Genomic DNA, 22,436 nt, shown 5'->3' with positions numbered 1-22,436 from the left:
ATTTATAGTGCAAACTGTCTTAGTTTTGCTCTCGACCTTGCCAAACCAGTCTACTCATATGCTCCATATATTGTCACGTCTGTGTTGATTTCATCGGTCAATAATGCATCATACACTACTGAATAGGCTGCCCGTTCAGTAGATTTTAGTTAAAGATTGTCTGTTGAAGTTAAATATCAGTCTGGTCTTGCCTTTTGCGAGACACGGCGATCACTTCTCCTTAACCAGGAGTTCACCCGCAGTTCACAGGGAAGAAAGCTAATTTATCCGCAAATATAACTGTAGGCGATTTCGCAAGAGCTAAAGATGAAACCTTTAATCGCTTTGAAAAATATCTTATTGAGCGCCATAAATCAATTGGCAAACTATCAATCATTCTTACAAGTAATCTGATCGCTATGGCAGGCCTGCTCTTGAAAAATATTTACTCTTCCTACGCATTTGATTGCATAAGATTTGAAGATTACCAAAATGGTTAGTTATTGTCCCTGAAAAGATTGTTTAACAAACTCACTAGAACGCTACACCATTGTAAAATACAGACATGAAGATATAACGTAGCAAAGCTTTTAGCAATGGATTCTTTCATAAATAGAGATGACTAAAATCCATTTAAATGGATCACTTTAAAACATAGACTTAGGTGGTTAAATGACAGGGAATATTTCACCAACCTGTCAAGCATGACAGCCATAATAAGTACGAATCAGTATTACAGATTTGTTGACGGTTGACCTCTTGATTTGTAAATAATATCCACTGACTGCCAGCTGAGAATGTATTTAGTCAGGGACAACCCTGCTTAACTCCTGTGTAAACACCTTTCAGTGGCTCAGCTACCAACTGACATCTTTTGTGTCCGCACACACCTTGATTTCTGGCACGTAAAGAGAGAGAGAGAGGTATCTGAACTTGGGAAGGGTCCAGGTTTTCTCAGCTACACCTGGGGAGCGCTCCTGCCAGGATTCGGGATGAAGTCTATTCATTCCCAATCTCAAACAATATCCACTCCGTTCACCGCAGATCACAAACAGCCGTAGATGGGACAAGTGGCTTCACGGAGCCAAGTTTCTACTTACTGTGTGTAAACAAAATCGCCCTTCAAATTAGAGATTGAAGTGAGCAAGCTTGATAATTCATGGTTGCATGTTTCACATGATACTTGATCTCTTATGATCGTTCCTGTCAACAGATCCCCAGTTATTCACCTTTTCCATTGTGTGTTATCTGAGTATGAGTGAACATGACAGGTTGACCTGTTGCATTGTGGAATGTTAAACAAAAGCAAACATTTAGTGTATTCCCTTTCTGGCGGACAATAATATGAGAAGATTGATCCTATATATATCTGTCTATTGAATACAGGGCTACAGCCAGCAGCCGGCAGGCTAAAATTAACAATTGATATCTTATTTCTTCAGCCTGAACAAAAACTTAAGTGTGAAACTTCAACTTGGAGGTTTTGACAGGAGGTTATATGCGGGTGCAGTGTCATCCTGAAGTCTTGTCGTCACAATGAGGTTTTTCGTACGTTAAGGAGATATTATTGTCTTCGACAGAGCCACGCTTGCTTTTACCTCCTGCTTCCAGTCTTTATGCTAAGCTAAGCTAGCCAGCTGCTGGCTGAAACTTCATATTCAACAGAGAGTACCATTGATCTTTTCATCTAATCCTCAGCAAGAAAAGGGGATAATTTGCTTTTGGGGGCTTTTGGGGCGGCTGTTGCTGAGGGGATAGAGGGGGTCGTCTTTAAGTCACAAGATCGGTGGTTTGATCCCCGGCAGCACAGGTTGAAGTGTCCTTGAGCAAGATACTGAACCCCAAGTGGCTCCCGTTTTCTTTACAACAGCCCATTGCTCCTAATGCTTAGAATGGGTCAAATTCCATCTATGCTATGTATGTGATTATTTAAATAAAGTTTAAGAGGTCAGGGCTGATTTCTCAAGACTTCATAGAAACATACAAGTGCTCATGAAGGCCTGAAATCATTTTGTGCATCTGCATGTGTAGCCTGTAGAATGATTCTACATGTCGGACAGTTTCTTAACTACCTGAAGTCTCCGATTGGTTACCTGACAACCGCTCAGAGCCAAGACATAGTCCTGAACATAACCCCCAGTAAAATTACCCTTTGCACTTTTACACTTAAACACAAAAGATAAAGCTTTCGTTAGAGTTGATGGTAGACGGATTTTGTTTTGTTCAAACAGAGCCAGGCTATTTCCCTCTGTTTCCAGTCTTTGTGCTAAGTGGGCTAATTGAAGAGAATATCTCCCAAAATGTCAAACTATTACCTTAAAATAAAAAAATGTCAACAAAATGCTGCCTAACCTTTTCCACACAAGATGATAGATAATATACTTGTATAACAGGATTAATCAAAGCAGTCCTATCAATTAGCTGTTTGCATGATTTCACTTTCAGCTCATGCTCAATATCATTCACACAATTCACACAGGTGAGCACATGAAAGCACAGGAATGCACTTTTTTTCAACATTATAAGCTTGTCAGTCATTCCTAAAGGGCAGTCATTCAAAAGCCTAAAGGCCCCCAGTAAGGGCTGTGCTTCTTAATAACACCTGGTTTTAAGGAGATCAGCAGGAGGGTTTGTCAGTACATGACAAGAATGGACACTAATCCTAAGCAATACCCACTGGTCCTGCATGTCTCTTGAGTGGGATAATTGATTCCCACACCCTTCTTAAAACACACTCGCCCCCTCTTCTCAGACCCGGCAACCAAGAAAACAGAGCTTGTTTCATTCTGGTGTCGAGGGAGCATGGCCATGAGGACAAAAGTGTGTGTTATTTTTTTTATTTTCAACCAGCGCTCCTATGAGGGTTGAACTGAGGGCTGTCATAAGTGTTGTAGGTGGTAGCAGAAATTTGTTTGGTAATGGACACTAATCTCTTTAGGCTGTCAGGATATTTCCCCCTCTCTGCTGTTGGAGAAACTACCTTACCCTCCTCTACTTCTCCCTCAGAAGCTGCATGACGCATTCTACATGCAAATATCATGGTTCCATCCGAAAATAGTGGTATCAGGTATCCATGAGAAAGTCACCCTTAAGTAACGGTGTAGAAAAAGTCAACTTTGTTTCAGCTGCAAGTGTGACTAGAATACTCTATTCAGCTCCAAGTGTTAGTCTGCAGTGTAACATTTCTTTTGCAATTACAATGAGGTTCCTCTGGGCATTGAGGTTAGTCTGTCTGTGCGCCGGCTATTCAAATGAGATGGAATGTGCTATGGGACGTTGATGGAGTTTGAGGTATTTTCTTGAAGGCAACTCCTACAAAAGAATCTCCCAAAATGCATTGAAAGTATGTCAACGTATAGTATTGACAAACACTGTGTGCAAGGTATCGGCTGAATGTCCAGATTTATCAGGCAAATAAAGAGATCCATAAAGATGTAGGTCGTTAATATAATGCGAGACAGATTGTATCTTGTGGAAAATGATACAACACGCAGAGTTAACATAAAATATGGTATTGTATTCTACATAAAAAAGTCATTTTGAGTAAAGAGGTAAAGAGCAAAGATTAGATTACTCCTCCCTCTCCTTGGAGTCTTATGTATTAGCCTTGGTCTGACCTTGTCTTGATATCACATCCCTGGAGAGGAATGTAAATCGTATCCGTCCAATCCCAACCCAGTTACCACCAAACTCCTCGTTCTCACCACCCCTACTCCGCTGCAGGGCCACATGATCTTTTCCATGTACCAGACATAATTTGTGGCTTAGGTTTGGAGGCTGACGGTGCGTCTGCGCCACTCTGCTGTTTCAGGCGTCGGGTGCACCGTGTGCAGCAGTTCTCAGGATTCAGAAAAAAGTCCGTCCTCGTGGGCTGGAGAGGTGGCTGTTGTTTTTTGAAACCTCAGTGAAAGCTCTGTCAACCTCCTGCGTTGGTTTGATTGCATCCCTGAGAGAAAACCAATCAGATATTGCTAATGAATAGATTTTAAAGTGGGTTGAAGGACATCAAGGAGCAATTCCCAACAAAAAGTAACTAAATTAGGAAAAGATTCCATTAAAAGGTGTCCTCAGAGCTAAAAGATTACAGAATTTCCTCAGACTTACCTTCTGTAGAGACACCAAAACAGTGGCTGCAATTTAAAGAAGGAGCACCTTCCTATCAAAAAGCACTATGGTGGAACTTAATCTCGGTGCTTCATTTGTGGCATGTAACCTGTGGTCCATGCACATTTTCTAGTGAAGTATTATGACACACTTGAGCCAAATTGTATGTGAGCATGTGGCGGCTTGTCCATTCTTGAAATTGCTTAAGTAGGCACATCTAAGCTGCTGCTGCTGCTGCTGTGGGAGGAAACATGAAATGCCTATAAAGCAAGGTGAAATGGTTGGTTGTAACATGATATTCCAAAATCAATCTCTTAACTTGAGTTTGGTGTGACATGACAGAGATGATCATTCTAAAGGCATCTTTTTGGTTTATTTTATTATCATTTTTATCCCATTGGCGGCCGACAATCAATATCTGACATTAATATCAAACCACAGTCTACTGATCTTTTTATTGCTAAAGCTGCATGATACAATCCACTCTTTGGTTTCCCAGCAACCTGTTCAACACGCTGCTTTAATAGTGTTTACAGAATTGCAATTTTCTATTTTCCCTTGAACAAACCAAGCCATTCATACAGCTTCACTTCGTCTCACTGGAGAAAGCATCTACAATGACACAACACAGTCTCAACAGTGAAAGTAGTGACATGTGGAGAGAGTTCCAGCCAGGAAAGTACAGGTTGCTGTACGAAGACAGACGATATGGTAGACGTATAGTGAATGGGTCGTGCTCTTGACCAGCAGGTGGTGTTGATGGAATGGTATGATCTGCTTTACTTAGCGTTAATGAAACAAGACAGAGTCAAGCTGAGCAGCTGGAGTCTGTGCAGCCTCCCTCTCAGCTGATTGCAACCTTGGATGACCCAGAGGAAAGTGTCATTGTGTGGAAAAGACCAGAGAAGAAGAAGAGACTAAGAGAAGGTGGAGATATGGAGCCTCAAATTCTCTCTCTCAGCAGTTGAAAGAAAACACTGCACCCTGATATGACACACAGGGCTGTTCCTATAATTAAAGCGGCTTTGTCTCTTCATGTTTTCTGGCCTCTGGAGTTTCATCCAGCTTGCTTAATGTGTGACCTCAGCGCTAACACAACTATCTGAGAAACCAGACAGAATGATTTTAGGCCTTCAGGTGCACCTATTTGCTTCTCATTCTCAGATATTAGTTGTGACTCCAACACATTAAAGGATTAAGACAAAACCGGCATCTGTTTTATTGCTACAGTTGACCTTTTGATATTAACTGAACGTCATAAGTACTGGGGGGGTATTTTACATACTGTTTTAGATTTAGTTGTCCTATCTCATTGAAAGGACATTTTTGTGTGGCTATAGGGGACAAGAAATCCTCAGTTACACTCATGGAGTACCACAGGGACCAGTCCTTGGACCTTTACTATTCCCTTCAACATGCTACCTTCAGGACATTTTCAAAAGCATCAAACCTTTTTTAATACAGATCATTCTCGATTCTACCTCTCTTTTTGTTCAAATAATTTCACAACGTATTTCAATCTAATCTTTCTAAATCTATTATTAGAAGTTGCAGAAATCTCAAGGTGGCAGACAAAGCTTCATTTTGATCATCATGTGAAGTCCGTAGGCTCAATTTTGCTTCTTGCTTTTTCTTCTTCTTTTTCTGCAAAGCACTTTAATATATACTTTTGATTTATCAGTAGGATCTATCCAAGCTTCAACTGTTGCTCTTCAGAAAGAGCGTTATCTAATCTGTCTCAGCTGGGTGAAGATCTGGTGACTACGAAGGCAATTGCATATTATTTACTTGTTTTCATACTCATCAAACCACTCATTTAATTGGCCAACCATATGTTGAAGTTAATATCTATTCTCATGCTCCGCTAACACACACATGACATGTGTAGGTGTGTTCTGGGCTCAAAAGCAACAAGTAGAACCTCGGAGGCTACAGAGATCGTTTACATTAAGATTTGAAAGTGGTATCCCTTGATTTGTCTTATCAGAAGCCTTTTTACACCCTGTATTACCAAGAGGCGAGCAGGCGAGATAGGGACGTCAACGCCTGTGGTAATGCCCATCCTGAAGATAAAGTCAAAGGACAGACAGACCCTTTGCTTTGTTTCCCATGTCTGGAGACCAACGGAGAAGTACAAGGGAAAGTGATGAGTTATTTCCAGGTGTGAGCTTGTGGAGTGTGTCACAACTTATTGAGGTACAGCTCTCCTCCCTTTTCCCCTGAAAGGCTTGTAACTCAAACAGAATTAAGAGTCGAGTTGGTCTGCTGCTGGTCATCTTTTCTGTGTTTCTAAATGAACATATGAGTTAGTTTTTGAAGACTAAGAAAAAAAATTGCATTTAGCAACACAACAGAGTAAATTAGATTGGATAGCATAATCTGAGAGATTTCAACTTCCTTAGCATGCATTTATTTCATGATTGCTTGAACTAAACAGCATGAAAAACTGATGAACTTTTATCCACCAGGTCCCTTTCTAAATGATCAGAGCAACAGAAGTCTACCTCAATGTGAGGCTGACTAAGCTCGATACTGAATACACATTTCCCAGGGAATAAATAGGAACGAATAATTGTCCAGTGTTATGTGTATTTCTGGTCTACTATTTTTTGTCATTCTAATTTGTATATATATATAACTGTCTTCTATTTTGTTTTATTTAATTTTTCCTGTTTTTAAATCTTGTTCTTATGCATGGCCCTGCTTTATTAAAGTACTTTGAATTGCCTCTGTGTTTGAAAGGTGCTATCCAAACAAACTTGAGATAGAGAATTTGTTTCTGTTTTTAAGTTCAACCGTGACAATAGATATTGTAATTCCATTACAACGCTGACATCTAGTGGTGCTGTCACATTTGTACACAACAAAAATCTTAATTTGTTACGCGCAGAAGCTGCAGTTAAATCAAACTTTTCTCTATGTTGCATCTTGGACACCTAAATGCACAAATAAGCATTAACACCCTCGTGGCACGGAAAAAATTCATGGAAAAGTCAGTGAAGTAATGAAACTGTGATTAGTTCAATATTTGTGTATTGCACTATGTTGGTGTAGCTGTTTTCTGTCAAACAGTGGGAGTCTGACTGAGGCCTGTGATGCAGAGCAATGACAAGACTCGCTGCTAACGGCACTTTGCTAAATGACATCATCATCGCGGTGAGGTCACCATGGGCACACAGAGGTGCCATGATGTCCTTCTGTCTGCTCGGGGGAAAACCTGGATGGATGGACTGCAGAGACAGCGTGGTGGGAAACGTGTTGATGGAGATGAAATGAACATAAACCAGTCTGCAGCTTGATGAATAGATTGCTTTGGAAAAGTGTATTCACTGTGTGACCACTTCATATAAAACTATAATTTGATTGATTTTTTTTTTTTGTATGGTATGTAGAAGTTGAACATTTTAGCATTTATTAAATCTCTAGTTGAACTAAATGAACTACAGTCAGTGGGCATAGTTGAACAGGCATCACATTTTTCACATGCATTTAACACCCTCGAAGTCTTGGCCTCTGTGCCAGTGCTGACAGCTCCTGGGGAGAAAAAAGGCCCGGTTCATAGCTGCTCTATAACTTCCAGATTTCCCCCTTCTGCAGCTGCCGAAACCCTCCGGCTACTCTGTGTACCTCTCCAGTCATTCACTTTAAGTTTGGTCATTGAAGGACAATGTCTGGAATAGACTATTAAATGAAATAGACTCTAACTTTGGTAGACTTATAAAACTTTATCAGCATAATATTAATCAGAAGCCTTTCATGGCAACATCCTTGTGGATGTAGGCAGTGGTGAAGTGTTTGTGCAAAGCACTCACTATGCATATCCTGTCCAAGTTATATTATTACATATTACCACATATGAGGTTGTTATTGTTGATGCTTAGACCAAGATGCATTTTATTGCTGTAGCTGATCTAGGACGCCTTAATTACTTCATGTAGCCTGCAACAATGCGTCATATTTTATTAAGTAGCTTTTCTATGTAAAGTCTGCAAACTAGTGACTATAGCTGTGTCATGTCGTCAAGCAAAACGTAAACTGTTTCCCCATGAAATCCAGTGAAGTTGAAGCTAGAGTGGCAGAAAACGGACATACCCAAAAGAACAAGTACTTTGAAACTAAACCTCTGCAGTACATGAATAATGTACTTAGTTACTTTCCACGACTGAATGTAAAAAGGCGGACTTGTACTGTAGGTGGCAGGCCTCTGTTTCCGTGGCTTTGTTAAGGTTGCAATGGGCAACAACCTCCACTGGATGGCACTAACATCTTTATGCTTCAGGGTGTGTGTGTGTGTGTGTGTGTGTGTGTGTGTGTGTGTGTGTGTGTGTGTGTGTGTGTGTGTGTGTGTGTGTGTGTATCATGTTTTGCCTCCTCCAGGCAAATCATCAAAGTTAAGCATGTGAACACTTTTGGGAAATTACAGAACAATGAGAGTTTGACATAATGTTGTATAACCATCTAGATGATAATGTACAAATTAGCTCTAGCAGGTAAAGTAAACGTAAACTCAAACTCTCATAGAAAAGTTCAATCAGAGAAAATAAAAAAAATATTGTTATAAATATTTAAATCAAAATGGGTCCTGTTTTCATATTAGTCACTGCAGCTTCATTAATATGCACATGTTTTTTCAGTCCCTTCAAGATACAAACGTGCAAAGTCTTAGTGAAACATTGATAAAATTCTATAGAATTGAAGTTATTATTATTACTGTTATTATTTTATTTTTATTTTTTTAGACAACAACACAAGCTGACAAAAAAAATTGGGAAAATAACAGTGAAAAAGGGCCACAGCTGATTGACTATTTCAGTTACTGAGTTATATTTACAAAGATGTTTTTTGTTCAGTCCATTATTTACTGATGTTACACAACTAGGACAGTTTGTTTAATCTTCAAGTGAGCATCAGTGCCTGTAAACGGAGACACCTCCCACCAGATCAGCTATCAACAGCCACTTGACACTGAGAAAGGGAAACAGACAGTCTGCCATTTAAACTCAGTGGTGCGGCCAATGTTATCCACTATTTTTGTTGGAATAGGCCTAAACTGTCGTATTTAAAGTTAGGCTCCTCAAGATGTGAGCATCACAGTTATAACAGTGCCGGAAAAACCATGTGAAGGAAAAAAAAACGTTCCTTAATTAATCCTTTTTACCTTCACCTCAGGATGCCTCTAATTTATATGATGACAAGAACATTAACATCAGAGATTATTTTTCCATTTTGCAATCTCAGAGCGTAATTTACTGCTGTAGTGACATCAATCCAAATATTTTAGATTTAACTACACACATTAAAGAATAAATAAATATAGATATATGGTCAAATTATTGACGATGTCTTTCTAACAGCAGTTTATCAATTTAGTCTGGTTTTATTCAGTTAATTGTGAATCCACCAGTCCGTTGGAAAAACGTCTCAACCTCTAATTTTACATTCATGGCAAACAGGCACGACTAAAGGACTGGAGACCTTAATAATAGTCTAAAGCAATTCACACATATTTATTTCTGCATTTTAGAAGCTTCAAGCCAGGGAGTGAAATCCGGACAGGTTGTTATAGCTACGCAATCCACAGGGGTTCCGATGTCTATTTAAAACCCCTCAGACCCTCCCTCTCTCCTTTAAACAACATTATATATCACACACACTGCATGCTAATGCGACCAATTCTCAATGAGCACTAAAACACATCTTAAAATTAGCTCATTCCGTTGTCTGAGTTCAAGCTGCCTGACTAGGCAACAGAGGGAACATATCATCAGAATTCCCCCTTTGGCAATACCTGCTGATTGGGTCCTAAAAAAAAAAAAGCAAGCAGCTTTTAACTTTTAATATTTGGCTCCCGAGTTCTGCCACGAGTAGTCGCGAAAGATAGATTATCCCTCAGTGTTTCTGGATCATAGAAATAAAAATCCATTGGTGCGGATTCGTTGTTTTATTTTTCTAAATCTTCCGTTAAAATCTCGGTGCGCACATGAGCGCGCATGTAGGCTTTCTGCTGGAGAAGTTTTAGCGAAACTTTAAGGATGATATACCTTGGATGTTTCCTGTTGCTCTCTGGGCTTACGCATGTCATGGCAAGTTATCCCATCTGGTGGTAAGTTTTATTTTCATTACATCCCTGAACGAATGGTGATATTGTTTTGTATCTAATGATCTGTTTGTGCGTCAGTGTGTGAGTGGTTATACTTCTAATTTCGTTTCTGACAGCAGCGGGACATTTAGCTGCTCCGGTGATGAAGTAGTTTTGAGACGTTTTACATGAAAAGGACGCTTTATTATTTTTAAAATCTAAAGCAGAGAACAGCTCTGTAGAAAACACAACTAATAACAAATAAAAAAAAAAATCTTAATTGTAAGTGTATTTAATACACCAGCATTTGCAGGACGAACGATGCAATTTGACTGAGAGCATTTTGTTTTATATTCAGAGTGCAGCAGGTGCAAAGTTTGTGTGCTTGCAAGTGTGTGTGTGTGTGTGTGTGTGTGTGTGTGTGTGTGTGGGGGGGGGGGGGGGGGGGGGGGGGGGTCAAAGTGGCAGAGAACAAATATGAAATCTTGCCCACCTTAATGCTTGGGACAAACTGATCATGTAAAACATACTGTTAATGCATGGTCTATTCTTTATGTCACCTTTTGCTATCTATGCTAATAATGACAACACAACATTGGAAGGTCAATTGTCTAAATTGTATTATCAGATTAGGGAAAATTCTTTCACTTTTAAAAAACATAGCTGAAGGCTTAATAAACAATTTCACCAGTTTGAAGCGTGATACAGCAGCATTTGCTGCAGGGTATGCAGATATCTCAGTTTCTTCACTCTCCAAATGTCTTTCTTGCATTTTTTTCGCTTTCTTTTTCAAAAACACAACAGGAGCACAGAGTCACTGCAGAACATGCACTAATGAGATTGTTAAGTAATGGTGCAGCAGCCTTATTATTCCCGATATTTAAGAAACTGACAAATGTCACTAATTGGCATTATTTATTGAACAAAACATTTTTTTTGTATAAATGTTCTGTCTCAACTTTTTTAGAAGTTCTTGTCTGGTTGCACAATTTTCATGCTTGATCCATCAGCTACGCACATCAATCCCAAATGTCTTGATAGCAACAAGACATTTGGGTTTATAAAAAAAATAAAAAGATAAAGGTTGAATATTTGGTTTTGCTTAGATTGTGGGTGTAATCTTCCTCCCTTAATGGGGCTTCTGGTGGTAATACTGATGAGAAACTAATTACACGCACAGCTGGAAGGAAATCCTGATACAACAGCTGGTGGGGAAAAAATGACCCAAATCAGTAAAGTCCTCGTTCTAAAAGTTAATGTGCAGCAGATGCTCTACCAACTTGATGTTTAGTCTAATTTAGTGTTTTATCAGCATGTTTTTAAGTTTTTATTTCCGATGCCAGAGTGTGCGGTGCCATGTGTTAGCTCTGCTGATTGACACACGTATGCACATTGGGAAGAAGAAAAAAACAACTTGAATTTCAATCTCTATACAAGCTTTTTTTTTCTTTTTTCTTTGTGGACCCAGTTATGAATGACACAATGGAAGGCAGGTTTCCATTCTGTCATGACCAAACTGCAGCAAGTCAGGAACTAACTCCTGTGTTGATGGTTTGATTCTGGAGGGTGGGTCAGGTCTTTGATTGAAGAGTCTAACTACAGAAGCAAAAGAGTGGCACGTAAACATAACGGCAGCAAGTTTGCTGTATCACTCCTACCAACACAAAGAATCTAAAGCAATGAAGTCAGTCTTGACGTAATACTTAAGTTTAGCTTTTTTTCTTTCAAGACTTCTGATGTGTTTTTTGTATCACAGCAACTCATCCCAAGTCAAATAGCGTGGTTCCTTTCGGATTGGGCTCAGTACGGCTGCATTGTCTCTCTGGCGTGTCAGCTATCGAAGAGCTTTCGCTACTGTGAAAAGCAACCTGTGATGTTTTGCTGACAGACTCTGCTGAACTTTGCTTCAAGTGGCCATCGGAGCTGGATCACACTCAGCCTCTGTGCCGCGGTAGTCTCTTGGGATAGGGATATGCACTAAGACAGGTTCCCGTCTGTCTCTACTCGACCTGCCATGACATAGCCTGGCTGCACCCGCCACCCCCTTCCCCAGTGCACCCCACCTTAGAAGATAAATACCTGGAGGTGAAAGCTTGCCGCACATTCCTTTTCCCAAACATATTCTCTTGATGTCAAAGTCGGCTCCAAGGCCCCAGGGCCCACAAGTAAAGTGGTAATTCTAAGGAACCCTGCTTGGGCTTGCTGAAATATGCATTAAACCTGCGCTGGATACACTTAGATGAGAGGGGGAAAGTCTGTACCGAGGCAAACATTTTATATGATAGATGCTTTACTTAAGTATTTATTTGTAACAGTTTTCACTGAAGTGTTCATTTGGCAACATAAACCTTAACAACATTAATTAATCCACTTTTTTTGACCACTTACACTGAATATGAGTTTCTTTTGAGGGCAGCTGGTGTGAGGAGGATGAATGGATTTATCAGGAAGCCCTAAATAGATGCAGCATAAACCCAGCATTTGAGTTTAAATATGTATTGGAGTTTGTATCCAACAATGCTGTTCTTTATGCAATAGTTCCCTAAATAAATCATCCCTGATGGATCATGCCCTGTGTCATCTCTTGGACCATTTCCTAATACAGGAGGAGGTGGCATGGATTACTCAGCCCAACTGAGACAGACGCAAAGACACGCAAGAGTGCAACCGAAACACAATGTTCCATGATGGTTTTGTGTGACACGGCTGCATGCAAAAAAAACCCTCACAGATGAATCCTGAGGAGTAAAAAGGAAGACTGAAGACTATGGTCAAGAGCAAACTCCTACATGACTTTTATTCTGCACTGTTTTCTGCTGTTGAGATACATTTGGTGCTCTATCACTAATGCAAAAAACGCCGGGGAAACCTCAGAGACACAACGTGTTTCCTTGTAGAGGAAAAGAAAGCAGAGGAGGTTCAAGACCAGACTGACAGTGGACTACTCCTTGCAGGCCTGAAGGGCTTGTTTTCTCCTCCATTCAGTCCCAGTAAACGTCTCACATTGTTGAACCTCAGATGAATTGTTGTACAACGTTTTTCTTAGAGTTTCAGGTCCGTTTGTTGTGCGTGTTAGTAGCAAACCAAAAGTCTGCACCAGTTTGGGATGTGGACTCAGGTTTCTGCTGGGAAAGATGTGCTTCAGGGTGTTTGGACTGACAAGGGCCAAATAGAGGTCATTGTGTAATTGTGTCCTTGTTTACTGATGGATGTCGCAGACAAACTGCAGACAAATACGATTTCCTATGGAGTCATTTTCAACTTGCCATTGCTCGCTTTCCTGAATGTCTCATTTATGATTAACTAGGGCGGTATGGTCTGTCGAAGTTAGGCGAGAAATTCTGTGAAGAAAACCAGTGTGACACACAACTCTGACATTTGCTCGGGGGAAATAACAGTGGTTCACTCACCTGTCAGTGGAGGGCTTACACACACCTTGAAAACCGGCAGCATTACATTGAGAATGGAATTAAATCAGCCTTTAAATTTAAAATTACTATTGAAGTATTCAAGGTCAACATGTTTTGCTGCCTTCAGAAGTGGTCAGCCAGGGGTCAGTTGGCTGAGATCTTTTCTTGGCCTGTGAGCTTTTAAAGGAAGCAGCCTGAGGCCAGTGTCAGGAGTCTTTGTAATCTTGTTGATCAGCAATTAGTCCTTGAACAACAGTGAACGGGTCAATAGACAGAGAGCTAACTGAGCAGCAAAAGACTGCACACCTGCTCTAGCTCTGCATTTCTGCAACAGCTACAGTAACTATTATCAACCCTGTATCACTCAGGGGAGGATCAGCTGATTACTGCTGCCAGTGTTCGGTCTTTAATAGACAGTTGAGGTGATATGTAGACTTGTCTGGGTTGCCAACAAGTTACTTTGTTGCTACTCAGCAGAGCACTTGCCAAAGATAATAGGAACTCTGCTATTAGTAATTAAGTCATCAAAATGTTGATTTTCGTGACAATTCAATAAAAACTGAGCAGCTCAGGTCAGCGGGTTATGCATTTTTGAAAAAAAAAAAGGGTATTAGTTTATCTAAATGAATTAATATATATTGGCACAACATTTATATGTGTAATTTAATGAACGTTAACATGCAAATCAAACCAATTATCCACCTTTAGTATAAGTCAATAAGGCTCTCTGTGATGTGGAAACAAAGCAGCAAAATGTTTCTTAAAATTGGCAAAATTACATACTATGCAATGATACAATGGATATCCCATTTCTATGATTACTAGTTACTAAATGTCCTAATTGAGAGGAAACAGAAAAGAAAGACAGAGAGAAAGCAATAAAGGGAACGAGACAGAGAGATGTAATCAGTGAACCAAGTTTGCACTTGTTGTATCCCAGAATACCTTCCTCAAAGGAAAGGGGGGGGGGGGGAGGATTCTGTGTTACACTTAATACACTCTGAAGTTTCAATGTAGGTTTTGCACTCTTATTACCCTAAGCCGAAGGCCTGTTAAGTGTGCGGACAGTTAATAACAAGGTGTAGTTTTCGAAGTTGTCAGCTTAAAGTCTATGAAGACCTCTAGATGCATTGTGGACTTTCATGTTAGACAGAAACATTGCCTGCTTCTGTGGAGCAGGGCTGCAATTTCAATACACACAAAGGCCAGGTGTCTGCACAGAGGGTAGTTGAAGGGATAAAGGATGGACGCCTAATGGTAGCATCTGACACAGCAAATAAACACACACAATCAAACTCAGACGTAGAATTACACTGCACCTGGAGAGGGAAATTAGTCTTCCACTTGAGAGACGTCGACTCAATAGATAAAGATCATGAAAATGCACTGACACTGTGACTTCCCGTCTCCTTGTAGGTCACTAGCAGTGGGCCACCAGTACTCATCACTGGGCACTCAACCCATCCTCTGTGGCAGCATCCCGGGTCTGGTGCCCAAGCAGCTGCGTTTCTGCCGGAACTACGTGGAAATCATGCCCAGTGTGGCCGAGGGGGTGAAGATTGGCATCCAGGAGTGCCAGCACCAGTTCAGAGGGAGACGCTGGAACTGCACCACGGTCAATGACAATTTGGCCATTTTTGGGCCAGTGTTAGATAAAGGTAATAAAACACAGCAATCACTTTCATGTGAATTATAAAAAAAAGATGTGCAGTGTTCTGTATTCAACATCATCAGAGTGCACATATGCTGCTTTTTTTTTCATGCAAAGAATCTGTCGGTGTACCTCAAACACAGGTCTCCAACATTCGTGTTTCAACTCACCCTCGAAAGATTCCTGGAGTTTTCATTTGGCACTGTTTACTTGGTTCATTTGGGATTAACAGACAAAGCTATCAACCGAGTTCACCTTTTCCAAACCGGGTTTTCAAAGGTCAGACAAAACCAATTTCTTGGAAACATTTGCAATAGTGCTACTTGCCCATAAACAGGTCAGAGTTCAATAATCAAGGTAAGAGGCTGTCAAGAATCTAGATGACTATTAAATATGACAAACATAACAGCAACATATATATGCCAAACAAAAACAACAACAACAAATGAATAGGCCTAGTTGCATCATGTAAGATGTAATTCTATGTAAAGATGGTCATTATACCCACAATACTTACTTTTATGATGCTGTGTAACCCTACTGTCACAAATTATGTTTCTAGTAATTTCTTAGAAGTCGGTACTTCAAACCACCTGAATAAAGGCTTATTGTACCTCAATGCTTATTAACTCTTCCATTAACAATTCTGTATTATGTCTGTCTTATATTTGCATTAGAAAAGCTGCACTCCCTTCGTGCATCATTCATTATGCTCATACAAATCCTTGTTTAAATAGACTTTAGACTGAACAAGAGCAGCCTCTATGCATGAAATAATGTACACAATTAAGACGAGTGAGTTCTGTCTTGTTGGAGTTTTCTTTAGGAGGGAATCCCCTGTGATTGCTGTTCAATCCTCTGAAGTGGACTTTTGGAATTTTTCAAAATATTATTTCCCGTTAGATTCTGTGATGATGTATTAGGACTTTTAAGTATATGTCAATTCTGGTCTACTTACGGGATCAGGCTGCAGAAATCCCCCCTGTGCAGGCAGATTTCGTTACCTTCCGACAGAGCCAGGCTGGCTGTTTCTCCCTGTTTCCAGTCATTTTGCTAAGCTAAACTAACCGCCTGATGTAGCTTCATATTTAACAGACAGATATCAGTGCATGGTATCAATCTTCTCACCTAACTCCCGGCAAGAAAGTGCAAGCGTGCAAGTATTTTCAAGTATTGCCTTAATGGCTTCAGGGAGTAGAGCAGATACGTTTTATAGTATTGTGTCCCAGGAAGTTCTTTTTTGTGCTTTCTTTTTGTCATCTGCGTTGCTTCTTGCTAACTCTAAAATGAGTTACAAGCTCCAAAATTGAGAATGAAGACTAAACATAGGAGTTGAGGGTCAGGGATCTTAACCTGTCACCTAGTTTACAGAAGATTGATGCAAACACAGAGGGTTGGAGGTTAGTGAGGGCAATTGCTTTTAATAAACTCCTGAGCCAGTTGATAGAAGAGGCTTGAGCTCAAGTAGGTGGCTAACGATAGGGGTTCTCAATCCGAGCCCTTTTGTGGTGCAAAATGCCACCACATCTCTCCCATTGCCTCCCCTCCCAGGCCCTTAATTGCAGGGGTACTGAGTGGAAAGAGGAGGCAGCTACTGGGCTTTAGTAAATCATTTTGATTGGATTAAGGTCACTGAGGCCCTTAATAATGTGAGAGGTCAAAGTGGCTGGATTAAGTGCCTTTGTCAGAGGCCAATGAGAGTGACTCAGGGGCTCACAGGCCTTTGATAGGGCTTAGTAGGAGAGGGCTTCCATTTCATTGGATTTGATTGATGCCGGTGTTTGTCTGTGCAACAGGGCCATTGTCCTCACTGGTGTCTGTTTGTCTGCGTTTCAGACTGTTGTGTGTCGGTTTCCTCCTGCCTTTTTGGGGGCCAAAGCTGAAAGGAAGAGAAGGCGCCTTTAGGCTTCAGGGGCTTAGTTCCTATCAGTTAGCCCATCACTGCCCATGTCCTCCTCACCTTTACTGAGGACATTAGAAGTTTGTTCTACATAGGTGGATTAAGCACTGGATAAATACTAGAAGAATGAAAGACATGGACCTTTAAGGAGAGGAGGCCATTCTGGGAATTGAGTTGAGACTGTAGTTTAAAAGTAAAGAAGGGACATTTTTCTGTTTCTGCTTGTGGAAAAATGCTTTGATCGCTGACACATCCTCCTTTCAAATACACATGCATAAACATACGCATGCTAAATGTGATCATACATTGACTTGACCACACACAAACACTTTACCATCTAAATACATTGTCACGCATACCCATTCCCAACCTCAAGCACCAAAACATGAAAGAGTTAAGTTACTCCTGCCTTTAAAATTAGCACATACTTCTTCAATGTGCCTGTCCCCTCTCCCTTCCACATGGCCAGATCCTCTCTCTCTCTACGTTTGTCTCTCACTCCACACCCCAAATCACGAGCCCTACCTGCAGGCTATGTCTGCGTCAGCACTCATTAATTTACATTAACTAAAGTGTCAAAACATGCACTGCTGGAATCTGCCTGTGATGAAAGGTGATAGAAAGCTCCGCAGGTGTTGTTAGTCCGTGGAACCAATCCCAGAGTTGTTTCTGCATTCTTTGTATTTACAGAACACCTACCAACTATATGGGTATAATCAGTCTCTATTTTATGAGTCATATGATAGAATTAGTGACGGCAACTTTGCTACATAAAGTGGACAGTCTCAATTTTGCAGGTGTTGCCACCCACACAGGTATAGACATGCACCATCACTATTCTACTTGAAACCATTAAATTCAAGTGAGGTTTACAGGAAACTCCTATTACGTAATATTTAAAGCATTTGGAAAGTATTGCAAAGTTTCATACTGTTGGAGCTCTAACTTATCTAACTTTCACTCCCTGTAGGTACCTCTGCCTTCCATGCATTCTGTATACAAGGAAATCCACCTAATAAATTAACCTAAATCATTAAGTCCCAACTAAACTAACTGGGAAAAGGTCAGGTGATGTGGGTTACGACCTATGACCTGAGGATGAGAAAGTGTAACTATTTAGGATGAGCTAAGAGGTCTGTGCTTCTCATGAGACGTATGTCTCAGCATGCTGGGGGAGGGAAACTAGCACACCAGTATATCATTAACTCTGGGCAAGAAAGAAAGAAGGGGTGTGGTAAATGGAGTTGATGGGGGGACCTTAGCCCCACTCCCTGCTGGGCACTGCTCAGAGCACAATATCTTCGCAACCATGAGATTAAGCAGGAGAGAAAGTGCTTTTCCCCATTCACACGCCCTTTAGATTGTTTTATTAAACCATTTGAATAGGGATTTCCCCGTCTGCCGACAAGCGGGGTCCAGCCAATGCATAGTTCTCTGTTGCTATGACTTAACTTGGTCCCCACTAATCACTGGCCAGGGCAAATTTCATATAAAATATCTGGGGCCATTGTGGGACTAACACAGCGTGACAGTGGCAGCACAATAGGGGATTCAACCCCCCAGCAGGTTGTAGGGACCACTTGGCCTGCCAGGGTCTGGCAAAGTTTGGTGGAGGAGCATTGTTGGAGTATTGTGTCCTGAAATACCATAAATTGGTCGTAAAATCAAGAGAATCTAAGCAACTAATGTAAGAGCTGGTGCTTCCAGTTGAAGTAAATGTTATTACAGGTGTATGCCGTATACACCTGTATAACCTAGAAGTTCTAAAAACATATTTCGAAATTTGAACATTTGTATAACGTTCGTTGGCTTTTTGAATCTAAGGGACAATGCTTCAACAACACACCCGGTTCAAAATATGCCTTTAAATTGGCACCAGGTTCACATTTTGGTGTTGAGGTGTAAATGGAGTCTCATAAACCATCTGTGTTCTGTGTATGCACATGTTAAACACTTTTAGTGGTTGAGTGGTTAGAATAAAAACCACAGATTTTATGGACTAAAACATATAGGTTTGCAGCTTATTGGTGAACGATTCTGCACAGCCAATAAGAGTTTAGGAGTTTGGTGGACAGTAGCATAATTGCTTGGCATATACACTTATATGCTTGAATGCAGTTCATCTTTTATACTTTTGCATCAACACTAGTCTTGTATTATGTAAATAATCATACTATAATGTAAAGGACTACATTGGGGTTAATATTTTCTGTATTTATTGGAAATCAAAGCACTTGAAGACTTTATTAAAGAGTGCGGTGCTGTCACAATCTTTTTCTTTTCAGGTTAGCTCGTCCACTCACACACAGATACACCAGGATATATTTAATTTGCCTTGATCCTTCTCTGTTGCTCATTTTAAAGATAATCCTCTTTCCTCTTGCTGTTTGAACTCCTCCACCCCTTTTTGCTCTGCAGCATCATTGCCATCATTGTCATCCACAAGGTCATGTTTCCAATGAAATCCCCCAGGGTCCTATTTCTGGTCTATATATCTTCACACTTTTCATAAATACTGACAAGTAATCTGGGACACGCTCAATTTAGCTATATTTCTATGCAGATGATCCAGTCTTATATTGCAGAGAAGAATCTAACTTAGCTGAAGCCGAAATCCAAAATGTTGGTTCAAATGGTCCAACTTAGTTATGTCCTAACCTTGACATTTTATATTTATCTATAGGACTAACATCTTAGACATGCTCCGCCACTCACTTGTAGCTCCAAAATTTAAAACATGAAACTCATGCTTTGTCGGTTTTAGGTTAGGTTTAAGGCATGGTGATATGTAATGTATCACTGTAGACAGCTTCCTAATGTTGTGGTTTACATCCTACATGCCATTAGCTACCTTGATTGCAAAAAAAATATTACACTATCCAAGTGAAATGATCTGTGGTGGATGTAAGCGGGACTCCAGCAAGGAGAGCAGAGGTTCAGATGTATTGTGAACATTAGTAACCTCGTGGGTATACAAGAGTAGTATGAAGTGGGTGGTGGCGGCCTTGTGGTGGAGGATGCCAGTAGACCTTTTCCCTTGCATCATTGTTCCTAATGCCCTTTAGTCCTCAAACTGGTTGGAACCTGCTGTAAGGGAGGAGCTCCTACTCCCTTTAGCTTTATACTCCTCCCTTCATTCTTTTTTTCTTTCCCTCTGTCGTTCTTGTTCTTTAGAGAGAAGCATGCACTGCCACTTTATCTATCCCACACATACACAGACATGCACACACACACACACACACACACACACACACACACAATCCCAAATGTCACTGTTGATCTTTAACCCTCTGTCGAGTTCTTTACTCTGTTTGTTCAATTCATATTTACACCTGGTGTTTCTATTTTCTTCATCTTGTTCTCTCCGTCTCTTTTCTTGTCATTGTGCAAGACCATACAAGTAGGTATAATCAAGGCAAAATCTCTGTTATAATGAATTCTGATGAAGCAGGGAATGCTGAAGCATTCAAAACGTCTCATTTTATCTAACTGTGAAATGCTGTTTCGTGATTGCAAATCTGGACATTACAGTACCATCTCCATGTTGTGTCTATGATTTGTCCCTACAGTCTGAGGTAGTTTCCTAACCTTTCAAAAGCTTAATTGAGTCCCTTAATTATAGGCCTGTCAGGCCCGTCTCTTCCTCTCATCTATCTGGAGGATCCTGATCCCTCTGAGTCATCAGATAGCTATGTCAGACAGAGGCACAGAGGGCTTGCTGGCCTTATTCAGAGACAGGATGATTGATGTCTGCGCTGAATGAACACACACTTTGGAAGATACAACGTTAACATGTGTAGCCAACTCTACAGTTATGTACAGTTTGTTTGATGTTTTCATGTTGGCTTGTGTTGAAAAATATTTGCCTATACAATCATACAAGACCTGCCACAAGCAGATTTCCATATAACACGCGGTGACCTACATGTCCTAGCAATTACAGCAACAACTTTTCTATACATTTTATCCTTAAAATAGCATTAGGAGCACATTACTCACGTGACATCACACTGCAGGATCTTGCCTCCGAGTATTTTCCCAATGCTCTATGTCTTACAGATATCTGAACTTCTCTTTCCAGCCACTCGAGAGTCAGCATTTGTTCATGCTATTGCCTCGGCGGGAGTGGCATTTGCAGTGACCCGTGCCTGCGCTGAGGGTTCAGCCACCATCTGCGGTTGTGACACACGCCACAAGGGCCCCCCCGGTGAGGGATGGAAGTGGGGTGGCTGCAGCGAGGATGTGGAGTTTGGAAGCATGGTGTCCCGAGAGTTTGCTGATGCGAGGGAGAATCGCCCTGATGCACGCTCAGCCATGAACCGCCATAACAATGAGGCAGGAAGAATGGTGAGTTCTCTTAAAAAGCTCTTTTTGCTGATTGTGTTGTAGCAGTTTTTTCTTCATTCAGATATTTGATCAACACACTTTTTTTTCCATTCTTAGTCCCTCAACGACAACATGTTCCTCAAATGTAAGTGCCATGGGTTGTCGGGCAGCTGCGAGGTCAAGACGTGCTGGTGGTCTCAGCCTGACTTTCGAGTAATTGGCGACTACATGAAGGATAAATACGACAGTGGATCAGAGATGGTGGTAGAGAAACATAAGGAGTCCCGCGGATGGGTGGAGACCCTGAGACCCAAGTACAACTACTTCAAACCACCCACAGAGCGCGACCTGGTTTACTATGAAAGCTCACCCAATTTCTGTGACCCCAATCCTGAAACCGGCTCTTTTGGAACCCGCGATCGCATCTGCAACCTGACATCCCACGGCATAGACGGGTGTGACCTGCTCTGTTGCGGCAGAGGACACAACACCAGGACTGAGAAGAGAAAGGAGAAGTGTCACTGCATCTTCCACTGGTGCTGCTACGTCAGCTGTCAGGAGTGTGTGAGAGACTACGATGTGCACACCTGCAAATAAGGACATCTGGTTTTCACCTTTTCCACCAAAATGTTAAGACTTAATTAGGCAGAAGAACGAATACAGCAACTCATCTACAAGACATGAGAGACTGTAAAGCTGTCTGACCTGTCCATGGACTCCAGTGGCAGACTTGACGGCCCTTGTGTTTTGTGCTGCAATACTAAAAAGAGCCAGACTCTACTTTGATCAAGGGTTGAGTAGATGTTGACATCACAAAGCCTCATCCATATGAGCCGTGCAGATGGTGATGATGACAACAATGTTGATATCTGTAGTGATGACGAAAGAGTTTTTTGACGTAGGAAAGTACTGTCGGCTAATTGACAAACACCATATTGGTGATCTTTTTGTTTTCTGTGTTTTAAGTAGTTAGTTTTGTTGAGAATA

At 40.9% G+C, this 22,436-nt stretch overlaps 1 protein-coding gene across 1 annotated transcript; it reads left to right on the top strand.

Annotated features, from left to right (window-relative positions):
- The first annotated feature begins 10,063 nt into the window (after positions 1-10,063).
- On the top strand, positions 10,064-22,144 carry wnt3a (wingless-type MMTV integration site family, member 3A). Its single transcript, XM_068738010.1, is given in 5 exon segments — positions 10,064-10,096; positions 10,098-10,186; positions 14,989-15,230; positions 21,205-21,470; positions 21,567-22,144. Coding segments are annotated over 5 exon segments (1,110 nt in total). The 3' UTR covers positions 22,047-22,144.
- Positions 22,145-22,436: the final 292 nt, after the last annotated feature.

Source organism: Cebidichthys violaceus, unplaced genomic scaffold, assembly GCF_023349555.1.
Source record: "Cebidichthys violaceus isolate CVI_PGR_0920_01 unplaced genomic scaffold, fCebVio1.0.p SCAF_8, whole genome shotgun sequence".
Taxonomy (NCBI): Eukaryota; Metazoa; Chordata; class Actinopteri; order Perciformes; family Stichaeidae; genus Cebidichthys; species Cebidichthys violaceus.
Note: the sequence above shows the minus strand (reverse complement) of the source record. Positions and strands in the feature narration are given on the sequence as shown.